At 44.8% G+C, this 26387-nt stretch overlaps 1 protein-coding gene and 2 long non-coding RNA genes across 3 annotated transcripts; 2 read left to right on the plus strand and 1 right to left on the minus strand.

The window, feature by feature from the left end:
• Window positions 1-10427: 10427 nt before the first annotated feature.
• On the plus strand, window positions 10428-15336 carry LOC121270106. Its single transcript, XR_005941483.1, has 2 exons — window positions 10428-10764; window positions 13495-15336. It is a non-coding gene; the product is annotated as an uncharacterized LOC121270106 (long non-coding RNA).
• LOC121270107 lies at window positions 14988-17439 on the minus strand. Its single transcript, XR_005941484.1, has 2 exons — window positions 17320-17439; window positions 14988-17210 (listed from the first exon to the last, which is right to left on the minus strand). It is a non-coding gene; the product is annotated as an uncharacterized LOC121270107 (long non-coding RNA).
• Window positions 17440-20081: 2642 nt separating this feature from the next.
• LOC121270158 (zinc finger protein 664-like) lies at window positions 20082-26387 on the plus strand. The gene is made up of 3 exons (XM_041175465.1): window positions 20082-20356; window positions 23890-24133; window positions 25355-26387. The coding sequence occupies exons 1-3, from the start codon at window positions 20082-20084 to the stop codon at window positions 26240-26242; spliced, it is 1407 nt and encodes a 468-aa protein (XP_041031399.1). The 3' UTR covers window positions 26243-26387.

Here is a 26387-nt window from a genome sequence, read left to right on the forward strand (position 1 = left end):
CGAACACATTGATGGGACATTAGGTTCTTGGAACTTTTAAAGCACTTCCCACAGTCTGGGCATTTAAATGGTCTCTCATCAGTGTGAACTCGCTGGTGTTTCAGCAGGGTGAATGATTGATTGAACCCCTTCCCACATTCAGAGCAAGTGAACGGCCTCTGCCTAGTGTGAATACGCTGGTGTCTCAGCAGGTTGGAAGACTGAGTGAATCCTTTCTCACACTTGGAGCAGGTGAATGGCCTCTCCCCAGTGTGAACTCGCTGGTGTGTCAGCAGAGTGGATGAATGAGTGAATCCCTTCCCAAATAGAGAGCAGGTGAATGTCCTCTCCCTGCTGTGACTGTGACGATAAGTTTCCATGTCAGATGGGCACCTGAATCCCTTCTTATCGTCTCCATATTTCTCCAGTTCCTCCCCAGCATGACTGCATTTATGGTTCGTGAGGCCAGTTGATTGGCTGAAGCCTGGTCCACACACAGAACGTGTTCAGTTTCTCTCTGAACACTGCTTTTCCTTCCATGTTCAAAATCCAATCATGTTCAGTTTATTATGAATTGGACGACTTCACCAGATCCTGCTTTGATGTTTGGTTTCAGTTTCCTGACTGCAAATCGACCTTTCTAATATCCTGTGAAATTGATTTGAAACAGAAAAAATGGACTGAGAGAGAACCCACAAAAACACAAAGGCAGGTTGTGAAATTGAGCTGAATGAATCTGGTAATTTGTGGGGCCAGCACTAGGAAAAAGTGACCATGAAAGCTGTTGGATTGTAGTAAAAACCCAGCTGGTCCACGAATGTCCTTTAGGGAAGGAAATCTGTCATCCTTACCTGGTCTGGCCTACATGTGACTCCAGACTCACAGCAATGTGATTGACTCTTAAATGCCCTCTGAAAAAAGGGAAAATAGGTATGGGCAATAAATGCTGGCCAAGCCAGCGACACCCATAACCCATGAATGAATATTATAAAAAGAAAACTGCAGCTGCTGGAAATCTAAAATGAAAAGAGAAAATGCTGGAAATACTCAGCACATCAGGAAGTATCTGTGGAGAGAACAACAGAGTTAATGTTTCAGGCTGTGCAGAATAAACTATGGGGAATAAAATTTGATGGTCAATAAAAGCTCAGAAGCAAGAGATAAATGGATTATAATGCAGAAAAAAACAATCCCTGACTATGGAAGATACTGTGTGAAGATAAAGCTGGTCAGCCAGCAGCACATGGTCAGGGGATGGGCAGCAGTGGAAACCTCATTTAGACACAGTCAGTGGAAAGAACAGTAAAATACTAAACACAGCTAAAATATACTCATTATTAGAGATAGAGGAGATTAGACAATGGCAGGGAAGTGATCAGGGAGGGCAGACGTGAGACAGAGCAATAGATGGACATGGATTCAGATCTACAGTAAAGAACCCATACCAGCCCCAGAGCCACAGAACCTCTCACAGGGTAAAGAGCATAGCATTAAAAGCTCTAAATTTTAGATGAATACTCAAAAATACTCACCCCCAAAACAATTCCACCGCTTTCAATTTGAAAATCTCCTGCCGTAGCCTGCAGCTGGAAAGATATCAGAAGTACTGGAGTCAGAGAAAAATCTCTCAGTTGAGGAAATACCCGGGGAGTGGGGTGATGTCACTGAGCAATTGTTGGTGTGTGATGACATCACAGACACGAACACAGAACATCTGGGTCTGTGCAAACCAGTGACCACCACACTTTATGAAGGATGTGAGGGTCATTGAGAGGGTGCAGAGGATATTTACCAGAATACGTCCAGGGATGAGGGATTTTAGTTGCAAGGATAGGTTGGAGAAACTGGGGTTTTTCTCCTTGGAGCAAAGGAGATTGAGGGGAGGTTTGCTGGAGGTGTACAAGTTTATCATAGATTTAGATAAGGTAAGTAAAGAAAAGCTGTTCCCTTTATCTGATTGTAAAATGATTACAGGACACAAATTTAAGATTTTTACAAGTGATACAGGGGAATGTGAGGAAAAACTTATTTTTACACAGAGTGATAATGCCTAAACTCAAAGACCGATAATATCCAGGTCCTGAGGAATCGGGTCTGCTCTGAATGTGATGTTTGGTTTGATTTTCCCGTCTGTAAATCCTCCCCTTCTAACCCTCTGTAAAAGGAGTTTCCAAAACCCATCAGTGTCAGTGCAGGATAGAAATTCACACCATTCTCTCCTCCTGCTCCAGGATCAGTAAAGGGAGTTAAAGTTGATTTCTCATGAACAAATCCATTGCTGCATTTCCTTCATTAACCCACATTTGTCCCGGCCTGGCACCAGGAGAAAGCCCGCAGCTGCCGTTCCGTTCGGTGCAATTGCGGGCCCGGTACTTTCTTAGTGAGGGTGTTGAGGCCTCCACTCCCATCCACTGCCCCTAACGCTGCCTCCGCTTATCTGCCTCCTTCCCGCCTGAAGATGAGACAAACAAGCTTCTGTCCATGGACATCACCCGCACTGCGCATGCTCCAGATCACAATCCCAGGAATGATTGACGGCAGCTCCGCACCAATAGGAAAAGGGTGCAGTTCTGGAGGACCAAGCTGGGATCGACTGGTCCTCCAACCAATCAGAGTGAATGAGGGGCAAGGCTGAGCCCGGGTCTCCATCATTGGCTGAAATTCTGCATCATTTTGAAAGCTGATTTGTCTCAAATTCCAGCAGAAAACTGGACCTTTCTGTTTGTGGCTTTAAACAGATGAAACCCTGTGGGTGTGGAGCAAACATTTCAACATTTGTTAGTGAAATGTGGGAACATGATGAAACAATGTACAAACAATTCAAGGGCTGGTTTAAAGAATTAACTGGGCAGAGAGGGAATGTCACCATTAGAACAAGGAGAGTCCCTGGTTTCAAGAAATGGACTGGCAGAAGAGTTAAAGCAGGTTAGGGATAAGGTTAAATCGGGTTCAAAGGGGTTAAATGATATATGTTTTCTACGTTGGGCAATCATTCAAATCTGAGACTCAGGTGAGCCTTTGGACTGGTGTTAGGTGAGATGATCTGGTGTATTACAATCAGACTCACTCTTTTTCAGAGCCATTCGGACTCGAACAGTTAAGACCATAAGATGTCGGAACAGAAGTAGTATTTTTGGCCCACTGAGTCTGCTTCGCTATTCAATGAGAACATGGCTGATCTGAAAATCCTCAACTCCACTTCCCTGCCTTTTCCCCATAATCTTTGCTTCCCTTGCTGATTAAAAATCTGTCTATCTCAACCTTGAATATACTTAATGACCCAGCCTCTTCAGCCTGCTGCAGTAAAGAATTCCACAGATTGAATACCCTCTGAGAGAAGAAATTCCTCCTCATCTCCATTTTAAATGGGCACCCCCTCACTCTGAGATTATGCCCTCTGGTCCTAGACTCTCTCACAAGGGGAAACAACCTCTCAGTATCTACCCTGTCCGGCCCCGAAGAATCTTATATGTTTCAATAAGGTTGCCTCTCATTCTTCTAAACTCCAATGAACATGCCCAACCTATTCAACCTCTCCTCATAAGAAAATCCCTCCATCCCCAAGATCAACCTCGTGAACCTTCTCTGGACTGCCTCCAATTCCAGTATATCTATCCTTAGGATAAGGGGTCCAGAATTGTTCACAGTATTCTGGGTGTGGTCTAACCAGTGCTTTGCATAGCTTTAGCAAGACTTCCCTATTTTTATACTCCATTCCCTTTGAAATAAAGGCCAACATTCCATTTGCCTTCCCTGTTACCTGTTGAACTTGTATGTTAGCATTTTGGGATTCATGCACAAGGACTCCCAAATCCCTCTGTGCTGCAGCCTTCTGCAGTCTTTCTCCATTTAAATAATATTCAGCTCCTCTATTCTTCCTGCCAAAGTGCATAACCTCACATTTTCCCACATTATATTCCATCTGCCAAGTTTTTGCTCACTCACTTAACCTGTCTATATCCCTCTGTAGACTCTTTGTGTCGTCCTCACCACTTGCCTCCCCACCTAATTTTTGTGTCATCCACACACTTGGCGATAGTACATTCACTTCCCTCATCTAAGTCATTAATATATATTGTAAATAATTGTGGCCCCAGCACTGATCCCTGTGGCACTCCACTAGTTACATGTTGCCATCCTGAAAATGCCCCCTGTATCCCAATTCTTTGTCTTCTATTAGTTAGCCAATCCTCTATCCATGCTGATATACTACCCCCAAAACCTTGGGTTTTTATCTTATTAAGTGGCCTCATGTGCTGTACCTTATTGAATGCCTTTTGGAAATCCAAATATATTACATCTACTGGTTCCCCTTTATCTATTCTGCTTGTTACACCTCAAAGATTTCAAATGAATTTGTTAGGCATGACTTCTCCTTCATGAATCCTTGCTGACTTTGCTTGATTAGATTATGTATTTCTAAATGCTCTGCTATTACATCCCAATGACAGATGTTAAGCTAACTGGCCTATAGTAGCCTGTTTTTTGTCTCCCCCACTTTTTGAATAAGGGTGTTACATTGGCTGTTCTCCAATCCTCTGGGACTTTTCCAGAATCAAAGGATTCTTGGAAGATTACTATCAGTGCATCCACTATCTCTGTAGCTACTTCGTTTAATATCCTAAGATGCAACCCATCAGGTCCTTATCGGCCTTTAGCCCCATTAGTTTCCCTAGTACTTTTTCTCTTGTGGTAGTTCTTGTATTTGTTTCCTCCCCGCTTTTGCCCTTTGATTATTTGGTATTTTCGGAATGCTATTAGTATCTTCTACTGTGAAGACTGAAGCAAATACTTATTCAACTCCACTGCCATTTCCTGGTCCCCCATTATTATTTCCCCAGCCTCATTCTGTAAGTGGTCTATGTTCACTTTGTCCTCTCTCTTCCTTTTTATATATTTAAAGAAGCTCTTTCTGTCCATTTTTATATTTCTTGCTAGCTTACCCTCAAAGTTTATTTTCTCCCTCTTCATTATTTTTTGGTCATCTTTTGTTGGTTTTTAAAACTTTCCCAATCCTCTGGCTTACCACCAATCCCTACCACATTTTATGTTTTTTCTTTCAATTTGATACTGTCCTTAACTTTCTTGATTAACCATGGTTGGTTTATCCCCTTCCTTGAATCGTTCTTCCTCACTGGGATATATCTTTGTTGTGAGTCATAAAGTATTTTCTTAAATGTCTGCCATTGTTCATCAATCATCTTTTCTGCTAAAGTGCTTCCCCAGTCCACTCCAGCCAACTATGCCCCCATTCCATTGTAATTACCTTTATTTGAGTTTAGCACAGTTGTTTCCAACCTAAGTTTCTCACTCTCAAACTGAATGCTAAATTCTACCATATTATGGTCACTGTTTCCTAGGGAATCCTTTATTCTGAAATAATTTATTAAACCTGCCTCATTACACATTATCAGATCCAAACTCTGTTTCTCTCTCCACATATGCTGTCAGACCTGCTGAGTTTTTCCAGCTTTTTCTGTTTTTATTTCAGATTACCAGAACCCGCAGTATTTTTCTTTTATAATAGTATTTCAGAACTGATTCCTGTGATAGCAGCAATTCTATCACTATCTGTTGGTAAAACTGATGGAAGTATTTCAAGTGGATAGCATAGGCATGTTGGAGGGTGATGCATGAAAGGAATTTATGAATTGTCTGAGGATAATAGTGAGGGGAAAGGGAGGGATCGGGAAAACAGCTAAGGAGAAGCAGCACACACAAACACCAACACACAAATATCCACATGCACCTTCTCTCTCTCTCTCTCTCTCTCACTTTGTCGCTCAGAGCACCCCCCCCCCCCACCCCCACAGATACAGTCAGACAGTCAGATACCCCCCATACACACAAACACAAACTCACGGATACACCCACACAAACAGACACACACTTCCTGTCCTATTGGATGGATAACGCCAACTAATCTGACTAACACTGGGGATAAAGCATTGGTCTGTAAGGACCACAATGTTCAACAAACTCAAGTAAACATTACCCTGCAGAAACTGCGAGCAGTTTTGACCATCCAATTCCACCCTTTCACTGAATGTTAAACCTACATTGAACAACATCTGGGACAGAGACAACAACAAGCCTTGAACAATGAGCTGTCCATTGCGACCTTGGGTGATCAGCCCTGCTGGGAGATAAAATGCAGCTCAGCCCCATCCCTCATTCACTCTGATTGGTTAGAGGACCAACTGCTTCCACTCGGTCCTCCAACCCTATCCCTTCTCTCTATTGGTCCAGAGGGGATTTGGAGTGTTTGTCAATGAAGGTGAAATAACTCATTACCTTTGGGAGGTTGGTTTGTGTGAACAAGTATCTCCCTGATTTTACTGAGTCTCTTTTCCGTGTCCCAGCTCCTTTGGATACTGACAGGAAAGGGGCTGGACTCTCAGCAGGCTCCACACCACTGACTGCTCAGGTGTTAGTGATCTCTCATCAGATTAATGCACCAGGAGGAGCCAGCATAAATGAAATGGAAGAGAAACACAAGAGTCTGCGGCCCAACACCACATAGAGCGGGTTCACACACCCCAGGCTCGCTGGGTCATGGCAACACACAATTAATGATCAAAACAAGGAGAGCACCCAGAAACCTATCAATAGCTCACTCATTGTTTAAGGGACAGTATAAAGGACCTGACACTAGTTATTTTTCAGTTAGAGTAGCAGACACAGCTTCACCCTTCCCTACATTATATTTTTGGCAGTTAAAGGCTTGTAAAAGTGTGGTGGATATTTGAACGGTCAGCATGTAGGAAACACAAATCAATTAAGTAGGGGATTCTTAAGTGCTACAGGTCCTTAATCTGGCGATCTTAATGCGGTGTAATTGTAACAACAATGAACAGGTTCCTGTGATTTCCTCCATCTGATATTTTATTACAAACTTTAACCAATTTGTTTGAGGCAAATGAATTTTCATCTGTCTAAAATGTTAGTCTCTGGACTATCACAGATACAGGTTAAATCTTTGCAGAATTAAGAGCCATTTTTTAGACTGGGAACTTAAAACTGCCGTTTCACTTTCAGTTAGGAACAGATCACAATTTCACACTGAAAGGGATAAACAGTTTTAGAAGTGTCTTTAGTAAAAATAAAATATAAGCAGAAAAGCAGAACAGGAGAGTAGCAGATATGCTTTAGACGGGATAAGGAATGAGATAAACAAGCTAGTAGAACAAAGGACAAGGCCAGGGAGTGGGTGTTGAAATCAAGGAGGCCCAGACTCCAATACAATCAGCAAGATATGCTGGTCTTGCATGGATTAGAACAATGTTTGAAGTATCTACACACCGGAAATATGTAACTGAGACTGGAGAAGTGTGTGATTGTAAGTTGACAAGATTAGAACATGTGTATGTGACTCAAGGTGTATATAAGGAGAGAACACTAGTAACTTTTTAGAGTACGGTCTTGGACTGCTCAAGGATGTCTCTCCATGTGTACGCTTGAATAATAAAGGATCAAAACCTGTATGTGAGTCTTCTGGTTTGTCGAAACAAACTACAACAATACCAATCTATGATTTGACAGCACGTTTCCAGCATTCACCGTTGTTCTTCTTGAATCTAAATGCAGTGGTAAAGGAGCCTTCTGTTCCATTTCTAGGGGCTCTGAACCATGGAAGAGAGCAGCTGGGACACATTTTTTACACACCTCAGGACTCACCCACCTGGGGAGGTTATTGTCAGTGAAAAGAGATGAAAAAGACCAAAATGTCATTTGTCCCTCTCAGTGTGACCCTGAAGGACAGGGTCCAGGCTGAAGTTCTGTTCCTGCTGTATGATCCTCCCCTAGATTGTCCTTTCTGAGCTCCAGCCAGGTGATGTTAAACACTCAGGTGGGAAAGACAAAAATCAACGACAATGTCTTTTAAACAAAGCTAGTTTATTTGACATTTATCCAGAATATTAATTACCCTACAACAGGGCTGGAATATGACATCAACAGAAACAAATCACAGCTGCCTGAGTGAACATGGTTCAGCCCAGGATGTGATTAACACCATCAATAACAGCAGAATGCAATTCCTGCAGTCTCTTGTGACCTCACTGGTGTCTCAGCAGATTGGATGACTGAGTGAATCCCTTCCCACACAGAGCAGATGAATGGCCTTTCCCCAGTGTGAGTGGCTTCGTGCCTCAGCTTTTGCTTTTAAAGCTCTTCTCACAGTCAGAACATTGAAAAGGTCTCTGATCAGTGTGAACAAACTGATGTTTACTGAGCTGTGATGACTGAGTGAATCCCTTCCCACACAAGGAGCAGATGAATGGCCTCTCCCCAGTGTGAACTCGCTGATGTACAATGAGATCAGATGATCGCCTGAACCCAGTTACACAGTGAGAGCACCTGAAAGTTCTCTCATCAGTGTGGACACGTTGATGGGACATCAGTTCCCCAGAACTTTTATAGCACTTCTCGCAGTCTGTGCATTTAAAAGGTCTCTCATCAGTGTGAAATCACTGGTGTTTCAGCAGGTTGGAAGATCCCCAAAACCTCTCCCCACAGTGAGAGTAGCTGAACGGTGTGGAACCAATGTGAATTAGCTGGTGCCCCCTCAGTGTTGAAGGGTGTTTGAAGCTTTATTCACAGTGACAACATTTAAACTTTCTCTCGCCAGTATGAACCAGCTGGTGTCTCAGCACAAGAGAGAAATCAGTGAATCCCTTCCCAAACACCGAGCAGGTGAACAGCCTCTCCACAGTGTGAATTCTCTGATGTTCCAGTAGGGTGGATGACCGAGTGACACATGGAACAAGTGAATGGTCTCTCTCCAGTGTGACTGCGCTGATGAATCTCGAGCTCATACGGGTAATTGAATCCCTTCCCACAGTCTGTACGTTGACATGGTTTCTCATCGGTGTGACTCCGCTTGTGTCTCGACAGACTGGATGATCCACTGAAGCGTCGTCCACACACAGAACACTTGTTTGGTTTCTCTCCACTGTGAACGGTGCTTTCTCCTTCCATGTTCAAACTCCGACTCAGGTACCAATGAATCAAGTAATTCTATCAGATCGTGATGTGGTGTTTGATTTGATCTTCCTGTTTGTAAATCCTCCCCTTGTAATAGCCTGTAAAATGAATTTAAAACAAGAAATAGAGAATGAGAGTGAACCCACAAAACCACAAAGGCAGGTTGTGAAATTGAGCTGAATGAATCTGGGACTTTGTGAGGTCAGCACCAGGAAAAAGTGACCATGAAAAGCTGCCAGGTTGTCATAGAAACCTGACTTGTTCACTAATGTCCTTCAGGAAAGGGAACCCACCACGAGACTCTGGCCTGTATAACAGGAGAGACAGAGGTGGGAAGGGGAAGCAGGAGATTTGGAGGGAATTTATATACCTATATCTCAACCAGAACTTTGACAGAATCTTCCAATCCACAACGTCCAGCACCTAGAAAGACAAGTGAAGCAGGTACCTGGGAAACTATTGCCTCCAGTTGCCCTCCCAGTCACACACTATCCTGACTTGGGTATATATCACTGTTCCTTCCTGATGCTGGATGAATATCCTGTAACTCATTGCCTAACACCATTATAGGAGCACCATCACTACGCAAGCTGCAGCAGTTCAAGAAGCTGCCCAAACCATAATGTTGGGGACTGACAATCAATGTTAGCCTTGTTAACGATGCTCACATCCCCAGAATGAATTTAAGACTTTATAATTGTCAAGCGAATTAAAAACCTTCACTCAAATCCTTGTTCCTAAAACAATACTCTTTGAGACTGTCCGGACAGTGTCTGTTGGACAACCAAATCTCCCCTAGTCTCTCCCTCCCTGACAGTCTCACACCAGAAATTGTTGGGCTGAGGGAGATTCATATTGGACTCGAATCGTTAACTCTGTTTCTCTTTCCACAGATGCTGCCAGACTTGCTGAGCTTTTCCAGCGCTTTCTGTTTTTATTTCCAATCTCCAGTGGTATTTTGTTTTTATTTGAGATTCTCCTCCATCTCTAGTTCAAACTGATGCAACAAAAAGACCTGAACAGGAGACCAGGGACTGAATTCCTCATCAACCCCCGCCCTGAAATAAACCGGCTCTTTCACTGCTCCGAATGTGTTTCCAGACTCGGTTCTGCGAGCAACGCCCGCAATAAAACAAATTAAAATGCTGCGGATGGGGGAGGCGCTGCACCATCACTTTAATGGTCCCGCCCACCCGGCTCTCGGCCGCTCTCATTCAGGCTCTGAGAGCCACACTCGCTCTCACTGAGGCTGCGCTCCAGCCCGCTCAACCTGGAGCCGCACCGCGCATGCTCTCCGCAGACAGGGTGTCCTCGGGGGGTGGGGACTTCTCGCGTCTGCGCGTTACAGACGTTCTGATGGAGATAGGCCGGATTCACAGGCGCTGAGCATTCTGGATTGGACCGTCCGCCATCATTAGCGAGATCTCTTCAGGCTGAGAGCTCCATTCCAATACCTTTGACACAGTTCGACATTTGCTCCGAGCGGGACAGGAGCAGAAATGTTTTTCTTGGTGACAGGTCGAGATTCCCATCCTAACTGGGGCAATCTGCAGCAAGGCGCGTGCGCGGCCGCCATATTAAAGGGGAGATGTGCAGTATTACGCATGCGCAGCCATGCCGGAACAGGAAGGCGGAAGAGAGAATGTTGTGACTTTCTTTCCTGGACCTAGAGTGAAATTCCTTTGAAACTCGAGAAGGGGAGGATTAATTAACGGGAACCTTGAACCAAACATCACGTCGTGATCTGAGAGTCACTCGATTAATCAGGATATGAATATCATCGGCCTTTGAATGTGGAAGGTAAAATGTTTTGTTTGTGAGAAAATATTTCAGATATCAGAGTGACTGACAATCTTTTAATGATTTTCCCTTGTTACATTTGAGACTAATTACATCGATCTCTTTGGGAAAGTTAAAGAATTTGGTGTTGCACTACGATGTAACTCTTTCGAGTTTGCATTACGATGTATGCAGGCAAATTAACTCGTGTACTGAAATAACCATATTAGCATACTTGGCAACTAAATGGGTGGATCATTGACCTGTGTTATTAGTGAGAGTTACTATCCCAGTTTTGGTCAAAGTTTGTTGCCCATGTTGCATTTCATTAAGTCCATTGTGCTCACGATGACCAACTAGTAGTCATCCAGCCTACCCCCAATAACCTTTAACCCCCTTGTTATTCAAGAATCTATCTAGCTCATCAGCAAATTTCTTATTCATGACCGATACATTTAAATTTGAATCAGTGATATAAGCTGGGAATGAGCGACCCAGGACTGAGCCAGTACTGTTATTTCCACTAACTGTGTCAAAATGAGGTTTCCACTGTTGCCCACTCTCCGGCTATTTATTGCTGATTTACCAGCTTTAACTTCCCATACTTAGGAATTGTTTTTCCTGCACTAGAGATAATTTCTTCTCCACTTCTGAGCTTATATTAACCATCTAATTCTGCTCCATTTTTATTCCCCGTAATTCATTGTGTACGTCCTGAAATGTTAACTCTGATTTTCTCTCCACAGTTAATGTCTGACCTGCTTAGTGTTTTCAGCATTTGCTCTTTTTACTTCAGATTTCTAGCAACTGCATTATGTTTTGCTTTTGTTTTATTGCAGACATTACTCATAGAATCAAGTCTAGAAACAGAAATGGTCCAATTGAGGGCCAGATTATATTGGGGTGCTGGCAGAGGTTGGTCTCTGGTCTCGTTTCATGTAGTCATAGAATGATCACAATACAGAAGGAGGCCATTTAGCCCATCATGCCTGTGCTAGCTCTCTGCAACAGCAAACCAGCTAGTCTCACTCCCCTGTCCTTTTCTCATAGCTCAGCAGTTTTTCTTTCTCTCCAGGGTGTTGTCCAATTCCCTTTGCTTTGATGTATTAGTTTGAGCTGGAGTGGAAATGGAAGAGAAGCTGCTGGGCTTAACCCTGAGGAATTTGGAACTCAGTCAGGACCAACAATTTCAGATGTGACACTGAAATTGACAGACACTGTCCGTACACAGTAAGAGGATATTGTTTTAGGAACAAGTATTTCTGTAGATGCTTTTAATCTATTTCATATGTGCATATTTTAAAAATTTATACTTGGGATTTGGGCATCACTAACAAGACCAGCAACATAGATTTCCAATACCTAGTTGTCTTTTGAGAAGATGATGCTTGACCTTCTTGAACCGCTGCAGTCCATGTGGTGAAGGTGCTCCCACAATGCTGTTAGGTAAGGACTTGCAGGTTATTCACCCAGTGATGATGAAGGAACAGTGATAAAAGTCCAAGTCAATGACAATAATTTGCACTTATATCATGCCTTTAATGTAATAAGACGTTTCAGGGCATTTCACAGAAATGTTACAAAGCAACTTTTGACACATGAGACATTAGAGCAAATGACTAAAAGCTTGGACAAAGAGGTAGATTTTAAGGAATATCTTAAAGGAGGAAAGTGAGGTAGAGAGATGGAGATGTGTAGGGAGGAAATTCCAAGCTTGGGGTCTAGGCAACTGAAAGAACAGCCACCAACGGTGGAGCGATTAAGGAATGGTCAAGAGGCTGGAATTAGATTGGCGCAAAGATCGTGGAGGGTTTTGTGACTGGAGGAGATTACAGAGATAGGGATGATGGAGGGATTTGAAAACGACGATGAGAATTTTAAAATTTTGGTGCTTCTTAAATGGGAACCTTTGTAGGTCAGTTAACATAGGGGTGATGGGTGGAACAAGTCTTGGTGTGAGTTAGGACATGGACAGCAGAGTGCTGGATCACAACACGATTACCTGGAGCTTGAATATGGAGGTTGGCCGGCAGGGTGTTAGGATGGTTAATTCCAGATGTAACAAAGGAATGGGTGAGAGTTTCTGAAGATGATGAGCTGAGACTAGAATGGAGTCGGGCGATGTTTTTGAGGTGGAAATAGGTGGTGTTGGTGATGATACCGACGTGTGGTTGGAAGCTGAATTTGGAGTGAAACCTGACACTGAGGTTGTGAACAGTCTGGTTCGGCCTCAGACAGTTCCCAGGGAGAGAGATGGAGTCAGTGGCCAGGACGTGAAGTTTGTCAATATTTAAATGGAGGTAATTTCTCCTCATCCAGTACTGGATGTCAGATAAGTCAGGATGATGTGCGGTGATGGTGTTCACATACACCTACTACCCTGGTCCTTCTAGGTGGTGGAGGTTGAGAATTTGTGAAGTTCTGTCAAAGTTCTGGTCAAGTTATGAATACATAAAATCTCTTTCCTCCACCCCTGCCTCTCCCATCTCTCTTTCTCAATCTCTCTCTCTCTCTTTCTCCACTCCCATAGTGTCCAGAGTTTTGTGTAGCCCAGACCAAGTGGCAGGTTCCCTTCGCTGAAGATATTAGTGAACCAGCTGGGTTTTTATGATAATCCGGCAGTTTTCGTTGTTACTTTTTCCTAGTGCCAGCCCCACAAATTACTGGATTCAGCTCAATTTCACAACATGACTTTGTGTTTTTCTGGGTTCTCTCTCACTCCCTTTTTCCTGTTTTAAATGAATTCCACAGGATATTAGAAGGGGAGGATTTGCAGTCGGCAAACTGAAACCAAACATCACTTCAGGATCTGTTGGAGTCACCTGACCTGAATATCATCAGATTTTGAACATGGAAGGAAAAAGCACCATTCACAGTGGAGAGAAACTGTACACGTGTTCTGTGTGTGGTCGAAGCTTTAGGCAATCATCTGGCCTGTCAAGACACAAGCTCAGTCACATGGGGGAGAAACCGTGGAAATGTGGGGGCTGTGGGAAGGGATTCAGATCTCCATCTGAGCTGGAAATTCACCAACGCAGCCACACCGGGGAGAGGCTGTTCATCTGCTCTGAATGTGGGAAGGGATTCACTCAGTTATCCACCCTGGTGACACATCAGCGAGTTCACACTGGGGAAAGGCCATTCAAGTGCACTAAATGTGGGAAGGGATTCACTCAGTTAACCAACCTGCTAACACACCAGCAAGTTCATACTGATGAGGGACCTTTTAAATGTTCAGATTGCGGGAAGTGCTATAAAAGTTCCAGGGATCTGATGCACCATTGTGTTCACACTGGGGAGAGACCATTCATCTGCTCAGTGTGTGGGAAGGAGTTCACTCATTCATTTAACCTCCTGAGACACCAGCGTATTCACTCTGATACAAGAACTTTTAAATGTTCTGACTGTGAGGAGAGCTTTAAAGATAACAGTGATCTGCTGAGACACCAGTGCGTTCACCTGCTCCATGTGTGGGGATGATTCTCTCGGGCATTCACTCTACTGTAACACCAGCGAGTTCACACAGGGAAGAGACCGTTCACCTGCTCCATGTGTGGGGAAGGTTTCACTCAGTTATCCCACCTGCTGAGACACCAACAAGTTCACAAGTGACTGCGGGGGTTGGATTCTGCTGTTATTGCTGCTATTAATCACATCCAGGACTGAACGAGTGGGTTAACCCTGAGGTGTGTAAGAAACGTGGCTGAGTCTCGCTCTTCCATGGTTCAGAGCTCCTAGACATGGAACAGAAGACTCCTTTACAACTGGGTTTAGAGTCAGGAAGAACAATGGTGAATGCTGGAAACGTGCTGTCAGATCAGAGATTGGTGTAAAACTGTGATCTGTTCCCGAATGAAAGTGAAACGGCAGGTTTAAGTTTCCAGTCTGCAAATGGTACGAGGATTTAAAATGTTTGTGTGACATTCCTGAGTTTACAATTGTAATGTAATAGCAACAATAAGTTGGATTTCAATATGGAACCTTTAACCTCTCTCACCTTCCATTGACTTCAATGTAATGGAAACTGACAGCTGGAACCTGTCGACATTTGAAAGATATTTACAAATGATTCAAAAGTTTCTTACAGTTGCGATCCTTCTCTGTTCTGTCCACTCGAGGTGTTAGACAACAGACTTTCTCCTATGAATATTGAGCTGGAGTATTGGACCGTGATGTCTTTCCTTGTTCACTTTGTTGACTCTCAATGTTGAATCAGACACCAGGTAATCAAGCTCACAACAACAGATTGTCTTCTCCTGACTTTATTAACAACACTGCAATCATACAGACAGAGTACTCAATGAAGTACTTACAAATGTCGTCAGTTGCATACTTCAGGTTCTGTACTATAGGAATGGTGTATTGGTGTGCAATTTTAATATAACTTTAATTCAATATTCCTTCTTTTAGTATCCCGTCCACCACTTCCATTACCTGAGTTTGTTTACTGATTTTTGTTATTGCAGATTGTCACATTTCCATGTTTTCAACTTGATTATTTAGTCTATATATTAAATTTTATGATGTAAGTTACAGTTCAGCCTTTGAGCTGTGAATGTATTTCATGAATAAAATACCATTATATTTTAAAAAGAGGTAGTTACCCGATCCAGAGAACAGAGATGATACAGTGGATTCAGAGCTCTCTTCTCCAACAAGCTGCAGCTACAGTGGAGATATTTATATTTAACTTGTTCACTACATCTGTGATTTGACCCTGCTCAAACCATAACCACAAGGATATCTGTGTATTCTTCTGAGTGTGAGCACAAGGCTGTCTCACTACCACACACACATACCGTTTCCTTCGTTCACGTCTCCATATAAAGACCAGCTCTTTACACATCCTCTCTCGACACAATTGCAGCAGACATGAGCAAGGATGTGAGGCTCATTAATATACACCCACATTTCATAACAGCAAAGGTTCTACTGGGACAAAGGTTCAGGCATTTTGCATTACAGGCAAAATACAGAGCAGTACAGGAGCACACTGACAGTTTAACAGAGTCTCAACAGCCTACAGGCTCCTGTAAAAATATATTTACTGAATGGATTTCAATTTAAACCAAGTTTACAGACTTGATGCTGTATTCACACATCAAAGGGAAGAAAGGTACTGTGGCACACATGTAAGTCCAGGAGCTGAAAACAATTAACAGACTGGGTTTTGTGTTCAGTGATCCTGGGTGTGTTACCGATATCTTCCCTGGATCTCAAGGCTAGGAGAGACACTCTGGAAGGTATGAGGAGCTGGGACTTGTCCATGAGAGTAACAGGAGTTATGAGAACTGAAATAATCTAGAGCTAGAAAGGAGAAAAGACCCACAAATGAAGCAGTTGGCAACAGGACATTCATTAATCTCCACTTATATTAGAGAAGTATGGAACAAAACACTGTGCATTTCCTCTAAAACAGATTTATCTCACATTCATCCAGAATATTAATAAGCTTTATAATAGGGTTGGAGTTTAACATCAGCTGAAACAAACAAACACAGCTCACCACCCACCTTTTTGAAGGTAACTCAGGATAGGCAATAGATGCTGGCCTAGCCAGCAAAGCTCACATCCCATGAATGAATCTCTAAAAAGTGATTAACAGCAGTAATCACATGTGAATTCGCTGCCACCTTAGCTGGTGTTGTGACTGAGGGATTCCCTTCTCACACACAGAGTAGGTGAACAGCCTCTACCCGCCATGAGTGTGTTGGTGCATCTGCACCTCACTCACCCTTCTCGCATTCACAATATTTCGAAGGTCATTTATTGGTGTGAACACGTTGATGTGAAGTGAGGGTGCTTAACCGAGTGAATCCCTTCCCGCAAATAGAGCAAGTGAATGGCCTCTCTCCAGTGTGAACTCGCTGGTGCCTCAGCAAGGTGGATGACTGAATGAATCCGTTCCCACACATTGAGCAGGTGAATGGCCTTTTCCCAGTGTGAGTCTGCTGGTGCCTCGTCAGAGTGGATGACTGAGTGAATCCTTTCCCACACACGGAGCATTTGAATGGCCTCTCTCCAGTGTGAGTGTGTTGGTGTTGCATCAGGTGGTTTCTGCTTTTAAAGCTCTTCTCGCAGTCAGAACACTTCAAAGATCTCTTATTGGAGTGAGCGCGCTGGTGTGACAGCAGGTGTTGTGACTGAATGAAACTTTTTCCACACACGGAGCAGGTGAACGGCCTCTCCCCAGTGTGACTGCGTCGATGAATTTCGAGATGGGATGGGTAATTGAATCCTTTCCCACAGTCCCCACATTTCCATGGTTTCTCCATGGTGCCCTTGTGTCTCTCCAGGTTGGATGATCAGTTGAAGCTTCATCCACAGAGAGAACATGGTTTTCCCCCACTGCTGTGAATGGTGTGATGTTTTTTAGGTTGTGTTAACTGGTTAAGGAAGGCTCTTTCCATGGTCAGTGCCCTGGAACATTCTCACTTTCCAGCCATTCTGATGGTTGAAATCTTTTCCTACAGACAGAAAAAATATTTCATCTTCCAAATTCAAAGGCCAATGATACTCAAGTCCTGATGAATAGAGTGATTCTTAAATTTTGATTTGAAGCTTGGTTTGAGTTACCTGCCTGTGAATCCTCCATTTCTAAGGCACTGTAAAAGGACTTTACAGAAGTGATTATTATAAGGCACTGTAAAAGGAGATTACCAAAATCACCACTATCAGTCCAGGATAGAAATTCAGAACAGATAATTCTAGTTTCTATGGAGCACTTTTCCCTCTCTTGTTCCCCCAAAGCTGTAAATCCCCGTCCCACACACACTCCCTCCTCCCTGGGCTGAAACCCAAACCCATCTCACCATTTCTTTCCTCCACTCGCAGTTTTCTCCCTCCCTCTCCTCTGCCTGGGTTCAGTTCTCCAGCTCCTGTCTGCAGACGGACAATAAAATCAATGAGTCTTATTGGGGGTTTGGGGCCTCCAGCGGGTGTTTCTGAATCCTCCCCGCCCACCTCCCAGGGTTTCCTTCCTTCCCACAGATCAGATTCCTCATTGATTTGAGCCCAAAGTGTAACCTCTTATTTATTGTCCCCCGTCCCCCATCCTCTGATGTGAACCATCCTCCACTCGCTGACCCAGGATGGCGGCCGTTAACCTGGGCCTGTTCCCGGGAGGGAGAAGCCCCGCAGCTGCAAACCAGGAGCTGACAATTATTCCTCAGGGTTTGCGGATCCACAAAGTGTTTCCAAATCCTCCCCGTCCAGCCGCCGGCTCCATCGCTCCCTCCCCCCGGGCCTGTCACCGCGGGGTAAACAAGGGGCCTGGGGCCTACCCCAGAAGTTGATCCAGTTCCCAGTCCAGCCGCGGTTTCCATTCCTACCCTGTGCTCAAAATCTCCTCCCGCCTCCCGAACCGTCCGCTCCTCCTCACTCCGTCACCATGACTGACACTGAGCATGCTCAGAGCGCGCACCCACACTGCACCTGCGCACTGGGAACAGGCTCACCGGCCTCCTCCATCTTTGGAGAGGAAGGCGGGTCTTGTTCAGGGGAGCCGGGCGCATTGGCGGCCATCTTGCTGAGGGAGAAACGTGAGGACGGGACTTCCTCCCCAGTGATAGGCCCGGGTTAACCGGCCGCCGCCATCTTGTGCTGAGGGTTTTCCATCCGGGACTTTAGTGAAGGACAATGAGCTGGAGTCAGTTTGAAAACTGTTCAGAGGAAGGTCTGAAATCAGATTTACATCCAGATACCTGTAAGGACAATAAAGTTTACATCAATTATGTGTTTAAAATGAAATCAGAATGCTGGAAATACTCAGCTCTGAAGAAGAATCATATTGGATTGGAAATGTTAAATCTGTTTCTCTCTCTTCACAGAAGCTGCCAAACCTGCTGAGGATTTCCAGAACTTTCTGTTTTTATTTCAGATTTCCAGCATCCACCGTATTTTACTAAAATGATTATGTTTCTTTGAAATTTTGTTGGATCATTAGTTAAGAGTAAAATAATTATTACTATTTAAATGTACAAATCAGTGATATTTATTTGTTTAACTGAGACTCGATTGCTCAGGAACAATGTCAGAAATCACCACAGAAAATATAGCGGAAATCTGGAATTTGGTTGAGATTTCATCAGTTGAAATTTAAAAACTGAGATTTCTAGATGTTTGTGAAGCAAGAGTATTAAGGATTATGGAATCAAGGCAAATGGATAGTTTTAACATGGAAATCAGGCATCTGCATATTGGAGCACAATGTCTGAGGGTTGGACTGATTCTGGTTCTGTTTTGAAGGTGTTGGAGGTTTTTCGTCTGTTCTGTAGATTATCTCCATGTCCACGGGTAATTTTCTCGAGGTGAAATGCAGTGAGGAAAATGGAGAAGAGGGTTGGTGTAATGACACAGCCTTGTCTGATCCCAGTTTTCACTGGGATAGGGTGTGTGGTGATTTTGTTGATGAGGTTCACGGCTTCCATGTCATTGTGCAGTAGGCGGAGGATGGTGACAAATTTCTAAGGACAGACAAATTTGGGGAGGACACAGGATAAAACGTATTTGATAGCATAAAAAGCTTTTTTGAGATCAGAAAAGGCCAAGTACAACGGTGGGTGCTGTTCCTTCAATTTTTCTTGGGTTTGCCACACAGTAAAGATCATGTCTGTGGTGCCTTATGATGGGGGGAAACCACACTGTAACTCTGGAAGGAGATCTTTGGCCACTAAGAGAAGGTAATTGAGGAGGATCCTTGCAATGTTCTTCCTTGTGGCAGGCAGCAGAGAGACTGCTGTGTAATTACCGCATTTGGACTTGTCTCCCTTGTTGAATACAGTCACAATCAGAGTGTCCCAGAGATCCCTCTTCCCAATGAGGAATATGCAGTTGTTCAGCTGGGCCAGGAATGTAATTCCACTGTGTTTCAGAATTTCAGCTGGGATTCCATCTGTTCCAGAGGTCATGTTGTTTTTCAGCTGTCAAATAGCTTTTTTATTTTCACTCTGGGCCGTGGTAGCACTGAGACTGAGCTGGACGGGGTATTGAGCAATGGAGTTGAGGACATCGAAGTCAGAGACCCAGTCTCGGTTGAGGAGGTCTCTCCAGTGAGCACTGACTGCCTCCCTGTCCTTGATGAGCTCTCTCTGTGCTTGGCGCACAGTGGGGTGGGCCCTTGAGTGTTTGGGTCACAGATTGTCTTGACAGCACTGAGGAAACCACGCATGTTGTTGGTGTCCACGAGTTGTTGGATCTCTTATGCACTTTCTCCCCACCATTTGTTATTTATCTTGCGAATTTTACCACCTACCCTCCCCCCGCGCCCCATTAATTAAAAATAATAGTGAAATCCTCAAAATGTGGACCATTTTCTGTATCTTGGGAGCCTCCTCTCGATGAAGGCAGACATAGATGACAGCATTCCTCGTCGCCTCCAGTGTGCCAGCTCAGCCTTCCGCCGAACGATGAACAGAGTATTTGAGGGTCAGGATGTCACACTCGAGACTCAGCTCATGGTTTACTGGGCAGCAGTGATCCACCTGCTCCTAAAAGCTTCTGATACTTGTACAACCTACAGCAGGCACCTCAAACCACTGGAGAGCTACCAACAGCGGTGCCTTCATAAGATCCTCCAAATTGCTCACAAACTGTTTTACACACTTGGAAAATGGTGAGAGTGACAGTTCCTCTGTGGAGGCCAACTAGAGCCAAGGCTATGGCACTGTGGGTGCTGCAGCTGCTCAGTGGGGGGAGGAAGAAGTGTAGAAGGGCAATAGTGGTAGGGGATTCTGCAGTGAGAGGAGTAAACAGGTGGCTCTGCGGCTGAAGATGTGACTCCAGGATGGTATGTTGCCTCCCGGATGCCAGGGTCAAGGGTGTCACGGAACGGCTGCAGGATTCTGAAGGGGAAGGGTGAACAGCCAGAGGTCATGGTCCATGTTGGGACCAATGGCATAGGAAGAAAGAAAAATGAGGTCCTGCAAGCTGACTTTAGGGAGTTTGGTTGGTAATTGAAATGCAGGACTTCAAAGGCAGTAACCTCCAGATCACTCCCAGTGCCATGCAATAGTGAGTTTAGGAATAGAGCAGATGAATGCATGGCTGGAGAGATGGTGCAGGAGGGAGGGCTTCAGATTCTTGGGGCATCGGGACTGTTTCTGGGGGAAATGGTACAAGGCTTATATCTACACAGGAATGGGACCAACATCCTCGTGGGGAGCTTTGCTAAAGCTGTTGGAGCAGATTTAAACTAAATTGGCAGGGAGTTGGGATCCTGAAAAGTAGCTCAGAGTGAGAGAAGCTGAGATGGAATTAGAAGTTAAAACGCTAGTAAGCGAGTCTGGAAGGCAGAGGAAACAAAGGCTAGATAAGAAAGAAGTGAGTTTAGCAAGGCTAAATGGAATATATTTTAATGCAAGGAGCCTGAGGAATAAGACAGGCAAGCTGAGAGCACAGATAGGTACGTGGGAGTGTGATATCATAGCTATGACCGAGACTTGGCTAAAAGAAGGGCAGAATTGGCAGCTCAACATTCCTGGTTCTCGGGTATTCAGACAAGATACAGAGGGGATAGAAGAGGAGGGCGGGTCACAATATTGATCAAGAAATCAATCATAGCAGTGAGGAGGGATGATATCTTGGAAGGATCATCAAATGAGTCCATATGGGTAGAAGTAAAAAACACAAAAGGAACAAACATGCTGCTGGGTGTGTACTATAGGCCTCCAAACAGTCAGGGAGAGATAGAGGATCAAATATGTAATCAAATTTCAGAGCAGTGTAAGAATAATAAGGCAGTAATAGTGGGGGATTTTAACTACCCAAATATTAACTGGGATAGTTTTAGTGTGCAAGGAAGGGAGGGAACAAAATTCTTAAGTTGCACTCAGGAGAACCTTATTAGCCTGTACATAGAAAGCCGAACAAGAGACGGGGCAGTTCTGAACCTAGTATTTGGAAATGAGCCTGGGCAGGTGGAAGGCGTATCAGTAGGGGAGCATCTTGTGATCATAACTCAGTTAGATTTAGGATAGTTATGGAAAAGGATAAGGTTGCGCTGGGAATATAAGTTCTAAACTGGGGAAAGGCTAATTTTACTAAACTGGGATACAATTTGGCCCAAGTGGACTGGGAACAGCTATTTGCAGATACAACTGTGTAAGAGCAGTGGGAGGCATTAAAGGAGGAAATTGCGAGCGTACAGGGCAAATATGTTCCCGTAAAGACAAGTGGGGGACCAAGCCTGGAGAACCCTGGATGTCAAGGGACATAAAAATTTGGATTAAGAAAAAAAGAGAAGCTTATGGAAGATACCGAGGGCTCAATACGGCAGAGGCCCGAGAGGAGTATCAAAAGTGCAGGGGGGAACTTAAAAAGGAAATTAGGAAAGCATGAGAAAGCATAGGTGGGTAGAATAAAGGAAAATCCAAAGCTGTTTTCAAAACATATAAAGAGCAAGAGAATAACTTGGGAAAGAGTAGGGCCAATGAGGGACCATAAAGGTAATCTGTGTGTGGACCCGGAAGACGTGGGTACAGTCCTCAATGAACACTTTGCGTCGGTCTTCACAATGGAAAAGGATGATGCAGGTATAGACATCAGGGTGTAGGACTGAAATATTAGAGGAAATTAACAGAGAGAGAGAGGAGGTACAAGCGGGATTAGTGGCCTTAAAAGTGGATAAATCCACAGGCCCAGATGAGAATTATCCCAGGCTGTTAAAGAAGGCAAGGGAAGAGATTTCAGGGGCCTTAGCAGTAATTTCCAAATCCTCTTTGGCCACAGATGAGGTGCTGGAGGACTGCTAAAGTTGTCCCATTATTAAAAAAGGGAGGAAGGGATAGGCCAGGAAATTACAGGCCTGTCAGTCTAACCTCGGTGGTGGGGAAGTTACCAGAAAGAATTCTGAGGATCAGAATATATCTGCACTTGGAGAGACACGCATTAATCAGGGATAGTCAGCATGGATTTGTTAAGGGAAGGTCGTGTTTGACAAATTTGATCAAATTTTTTGAGGAGGTAACCAGCAGTGTTGATGAGGGTAATGCATTTGATGTGGTCTACATGGACTTTAGCAATGCTTTTGATAAGGTCCCTCATGGCAGACTGGTCAAGAAAGTAAGAGCCCATGGGATCCAAGGCAAAGTGACATGTTGGATCCAAAATTGGCTGAGCAGCAGGAAGCAGAGGGTGATGGTAGAGGGATGTTTCAATGACTAGAAGTCTGTTTCCAGTGGGGTTCTGCAGGGCTCGGTGCTGGGGCCCTTGCTGTTTGTGGTATACATAAATGATTTTGACTTTTGGACTGGTCAGGTGGGCAGAGGAGTGGCATATGGAATTCAACCCAGAAAAGTGTGAGGTAATGCACTTGGGGAGGGCTAACAAGGCAAGGGATTACACTATGAAGAGTAGGACCCTGGAAAGTACTGAAGATCAGAGGGAACTTGGTGTGCATATCCACAGGTCCCTGAAGGTAGCAGGGCAGGTAGATAAGGTGGTTGGGAAGGCATATGGGATACTTGCCTTTATTAGCCGAGGTGTAGAATACAAGAGAAGGGAGGTTATGCTGGAACTGTATAAAATGCTGGTTAGGCCACAGCTGGAGTACTGCGTGCAGGTCTGGTCACCACATTACAGGAAGGATGCGATTGCACTGGAGAGGGTGCAGAGGAGATTTACCAGGATGCTGCCTCGGCTGGAGAGTCTGAGCTATGAGGAAAAATTGGATAGGCTGGCGTTGTTTTCCTTGGAGCAGCGAAGGTTGAGAGGGGACTTGATAGAGGTGTATAAGATTATGAGGGGCATAGATTGGGTGGATAGGAAGGCACTTTTTCTGTTAATAGTGGGGTCAATAACAAAGGGGAATAGATTTAAGGCAGGAGATAGAAGGATAAGGGGAAGTTGAGAAATTTTTTCACCCAGAGGGTGGTGGGAGTCTGGAACTCACTGCCTGAAAGGGTGGTTGAGTCAGAATCTCTCGTAACATTTAAGAAGTATTTAGATATTCACTTGCATTGCCACTGCCTCCAGAGCTACGGGGCAAGAGCTGGCAAAAGGGATTCGTGTTGTCAGATCTTTGTTGACCGGTGTGGACATGATGGGCCGAATGGCCTCCTTCTGTGCTGTAAATGTTGATGAGTCTATAATCCAGTGGCAAGAAAGAAAGTCCCACAGCAGCATCTTCTCCCAAGCTTACTCTCCCAGCATCAAGGGACCAGTCACTCTAAACCAGCTCTACTGGGCAAGACATGTTGTTCGTATTCCTGATGCCAGACACCTGAAGCAACTGTTCTACTCGGAACCTGGTCACAGCAGGAGACCCCGAGGAGGACAGTGGAAACACTTTAGTGATCTCCTCAACATGCCCCTGAAGAGATCAAATATCCCCACCAACTCATGGGAGACTCTGGTTTGTGATCGCTCAAATGGAGAAGGCTCATTTGGTAAGGTACCTAACACATTGAGAGACTTGGTTGGGAATACGCAGAGGCAAAGTCGAGGTGTGTGAGAGAGCGCACAAACCTCCAAACAACCCACCTAAGCAACCTTTCAGGTACCACCTGACCCGCATGTGGCAGAGTCTGCAGATCAGGCATTGAACTTACCAGTCATCTCAGAACCCATCAAATCAGAGTGGAAGCAAGGCATCCTCGATCCCAAGGGACTGCCTAAGATATAGGCAGTTTGAGAAGGTCAGGAAGGTGGGTCTCCCTTCCTGGTGACAGGTCCTGGTTACCCCGGCCACCTGTTCCCATTTGAGTGAGGAAGGTGGGACTTGTTCAGCCAGCATCTGTGGCCATCTTGGTGAGGTGACATTGGGTAGGCAGGGCTTCAAGGTCCCAGTGACCAGGAGAGAAAATGATTGACTTGATTTTATTCTCAGTCTGCAAACAGGGAGTGGTGAACTGAACCCAGACAGAGTAGAGAGGGAGAGAAAACTGGGAATGGAGGAAAGAAACTTAACTGGATTCTGTGCAGTCCAGACAGAGAGTGTGTGGGTGGGGAGCAAAAATGAAAAATGTTCCACAGAAATTAGAATTGTCTGTTCTGAATTTCTGTCCTGAACTCACAGGGATGGCATTTGTAAACTCCTTTCACAGGGCATTAGAAGGGCAGGATTTACAGACAGGAAACTCAAACCAAACATCACTTCAAGATCTGACAGAGCCACTTGATATGTCTGGACCTGAATATCATTGGCCTCTGAATGGGAAGGAGAAATGTTTGCCTGTGGGAAAAGATTTCAAACATCAGTGTGACTGGAAAAGCACCGAGACACACATGTCCGAGTGAGAGTGTTTCAGTGAACTGACTGTGGAGAAATCTTTAACCAGTTACAGAGCCTGAAAAAGCACCACACTATTGAGATTGGGAGGAACTGTACACATGTTCTGTGTGTGGACGAGGCTTCAACTGATCATCCAACCTGGAGAGACACAAGGACACAGGCGCGATGGAGAAACCATGGAAATGTGAGGACTGTGGTAAAGGATTCAATTATCCATCCCTTCTGGAAATCCATCGACGCAGCCACATTGGATTGGGTCCCATGGAGAAACCGTGGAAATGTAAGGACTGTGGTAAAGGATTCTATTATTCATCCCTGCTGGAAAACCATCGACGCAGTCACACTGGGGAGAAGCCGTTCATCTGTTCTGTGTGTGGGAAGGGATTCATGAAGTCATCCTGCCTCATGTTACACCAACGAATTCACACTGAAGAGAGGCCTTTCAGCTGCACATACTTTGGGAAGAGGTTCAGGCAGTCGTCCAGCCTCTCTGCACACCAGCGACTTCACACTGGGGAGAGGCCATTCACCTGCCCTGTGTGTGGGAAGGGATTCACTCATTCATCTGGTCTTTGGTCACACCAACGAATTCACACTGAAGAGAAACCATTCAGCTGCACTTCCTGTAGAAAGAGGTTCAGGCAGTCAACTGACCTCAAGACACACCAGCGAATTCACACTGGGGAGAGGCCATTCACCTGCTCCAAGTGTGGGAAGGGATTCACTCAGTCATCCACCCTGCTGACACACCAGCGAATTCACACTGGGGAGAGGCCGTTCAGCTGCACTTGCTGTGGAAAGACATTGAGGTGTTCAGCCGACCTCAATTCACACAAGCGAGTTCACACTGGGGAGAGGCCGTTCACTTGTGTGTGTGGGAAGGAATTCTCTAATTCATCCAGCCTTCTAAAACACCATCGAGTTCATACTGGGGAGAAGCCATTCAGCTGCACTTCATGTGGGAAGAGTTTCAGGCAGTCATCGGCCCTCACTGCTCACCAACGCACACACACTGGGGAGAGACCGTTCATCTGCTCCGTGTGTGGGAAGACATTCACCCAGTCCAGCAGCCTTCTGTTACACGAGCGCACTCACACCGGGGAGAAGCCATTTACCTGCTCCGTGTGTGGGAAGGGATTCACTCAGTCTGGCAGCCTGCATATACACGAACGCACTCACAATGGGGAGAAGCCATTCACCTGCTCTGTATGTGGGAAGGGATTCATTCAGTCACGGTACCTGCTGACACATCAGCGAGTTCATGAGTAATTCTTGGGGTTGGATTCTGCTATTTGTTCTGCTGTTAATCACATCCAGGACTGATAGTCTGACAATGTTAGGTTTGTTTCTGCTGATGTTACCAGCCCTATAACTGGCTGGAGTTTAATATTCTGGAGATGTCACTGATTTTTGG

Source organism: Carcharodon carcharias, chromosome 27, assembly GCF_017639515.1.
Source record: "Carcharodon carcharias isolate sCarCar2 chromosome 27, sCarCar2.pri, whole genome shotgun sequence".
NCBI classification, from domain to species: Eukaryota; Metazoa; Chordata; class Chondrichthyes; order Lamniformes; family Lamnidae; genus Carcharodon; species Carcharodon carcharias.

Excerpts from the sequence above, each read along its gene's own strand:
- LOC121270158 (XM_041175465.1), top strand. The coding sequence starts at position 20,082 with ATGAAGGCAGACATAGATGACAGCATTCCTCGTCGCCTCCAGTGTGCC. Across the intron at positions 20,357-23,889 it reads TTTTACACACTTGGAAAATG|CATCAAGGGACCAGTCACTC; the intron begins GTGAGAGTGACA and ends TTACTCTCCCAG. Across the intron at positions 24,134-25,354 it reads GAGAAGGCTCATTTGGTAAG|GGATTCATGAAGTCATCCTG; the intron begins GTACCTAACACA and ends GTGTGTGGGAAG.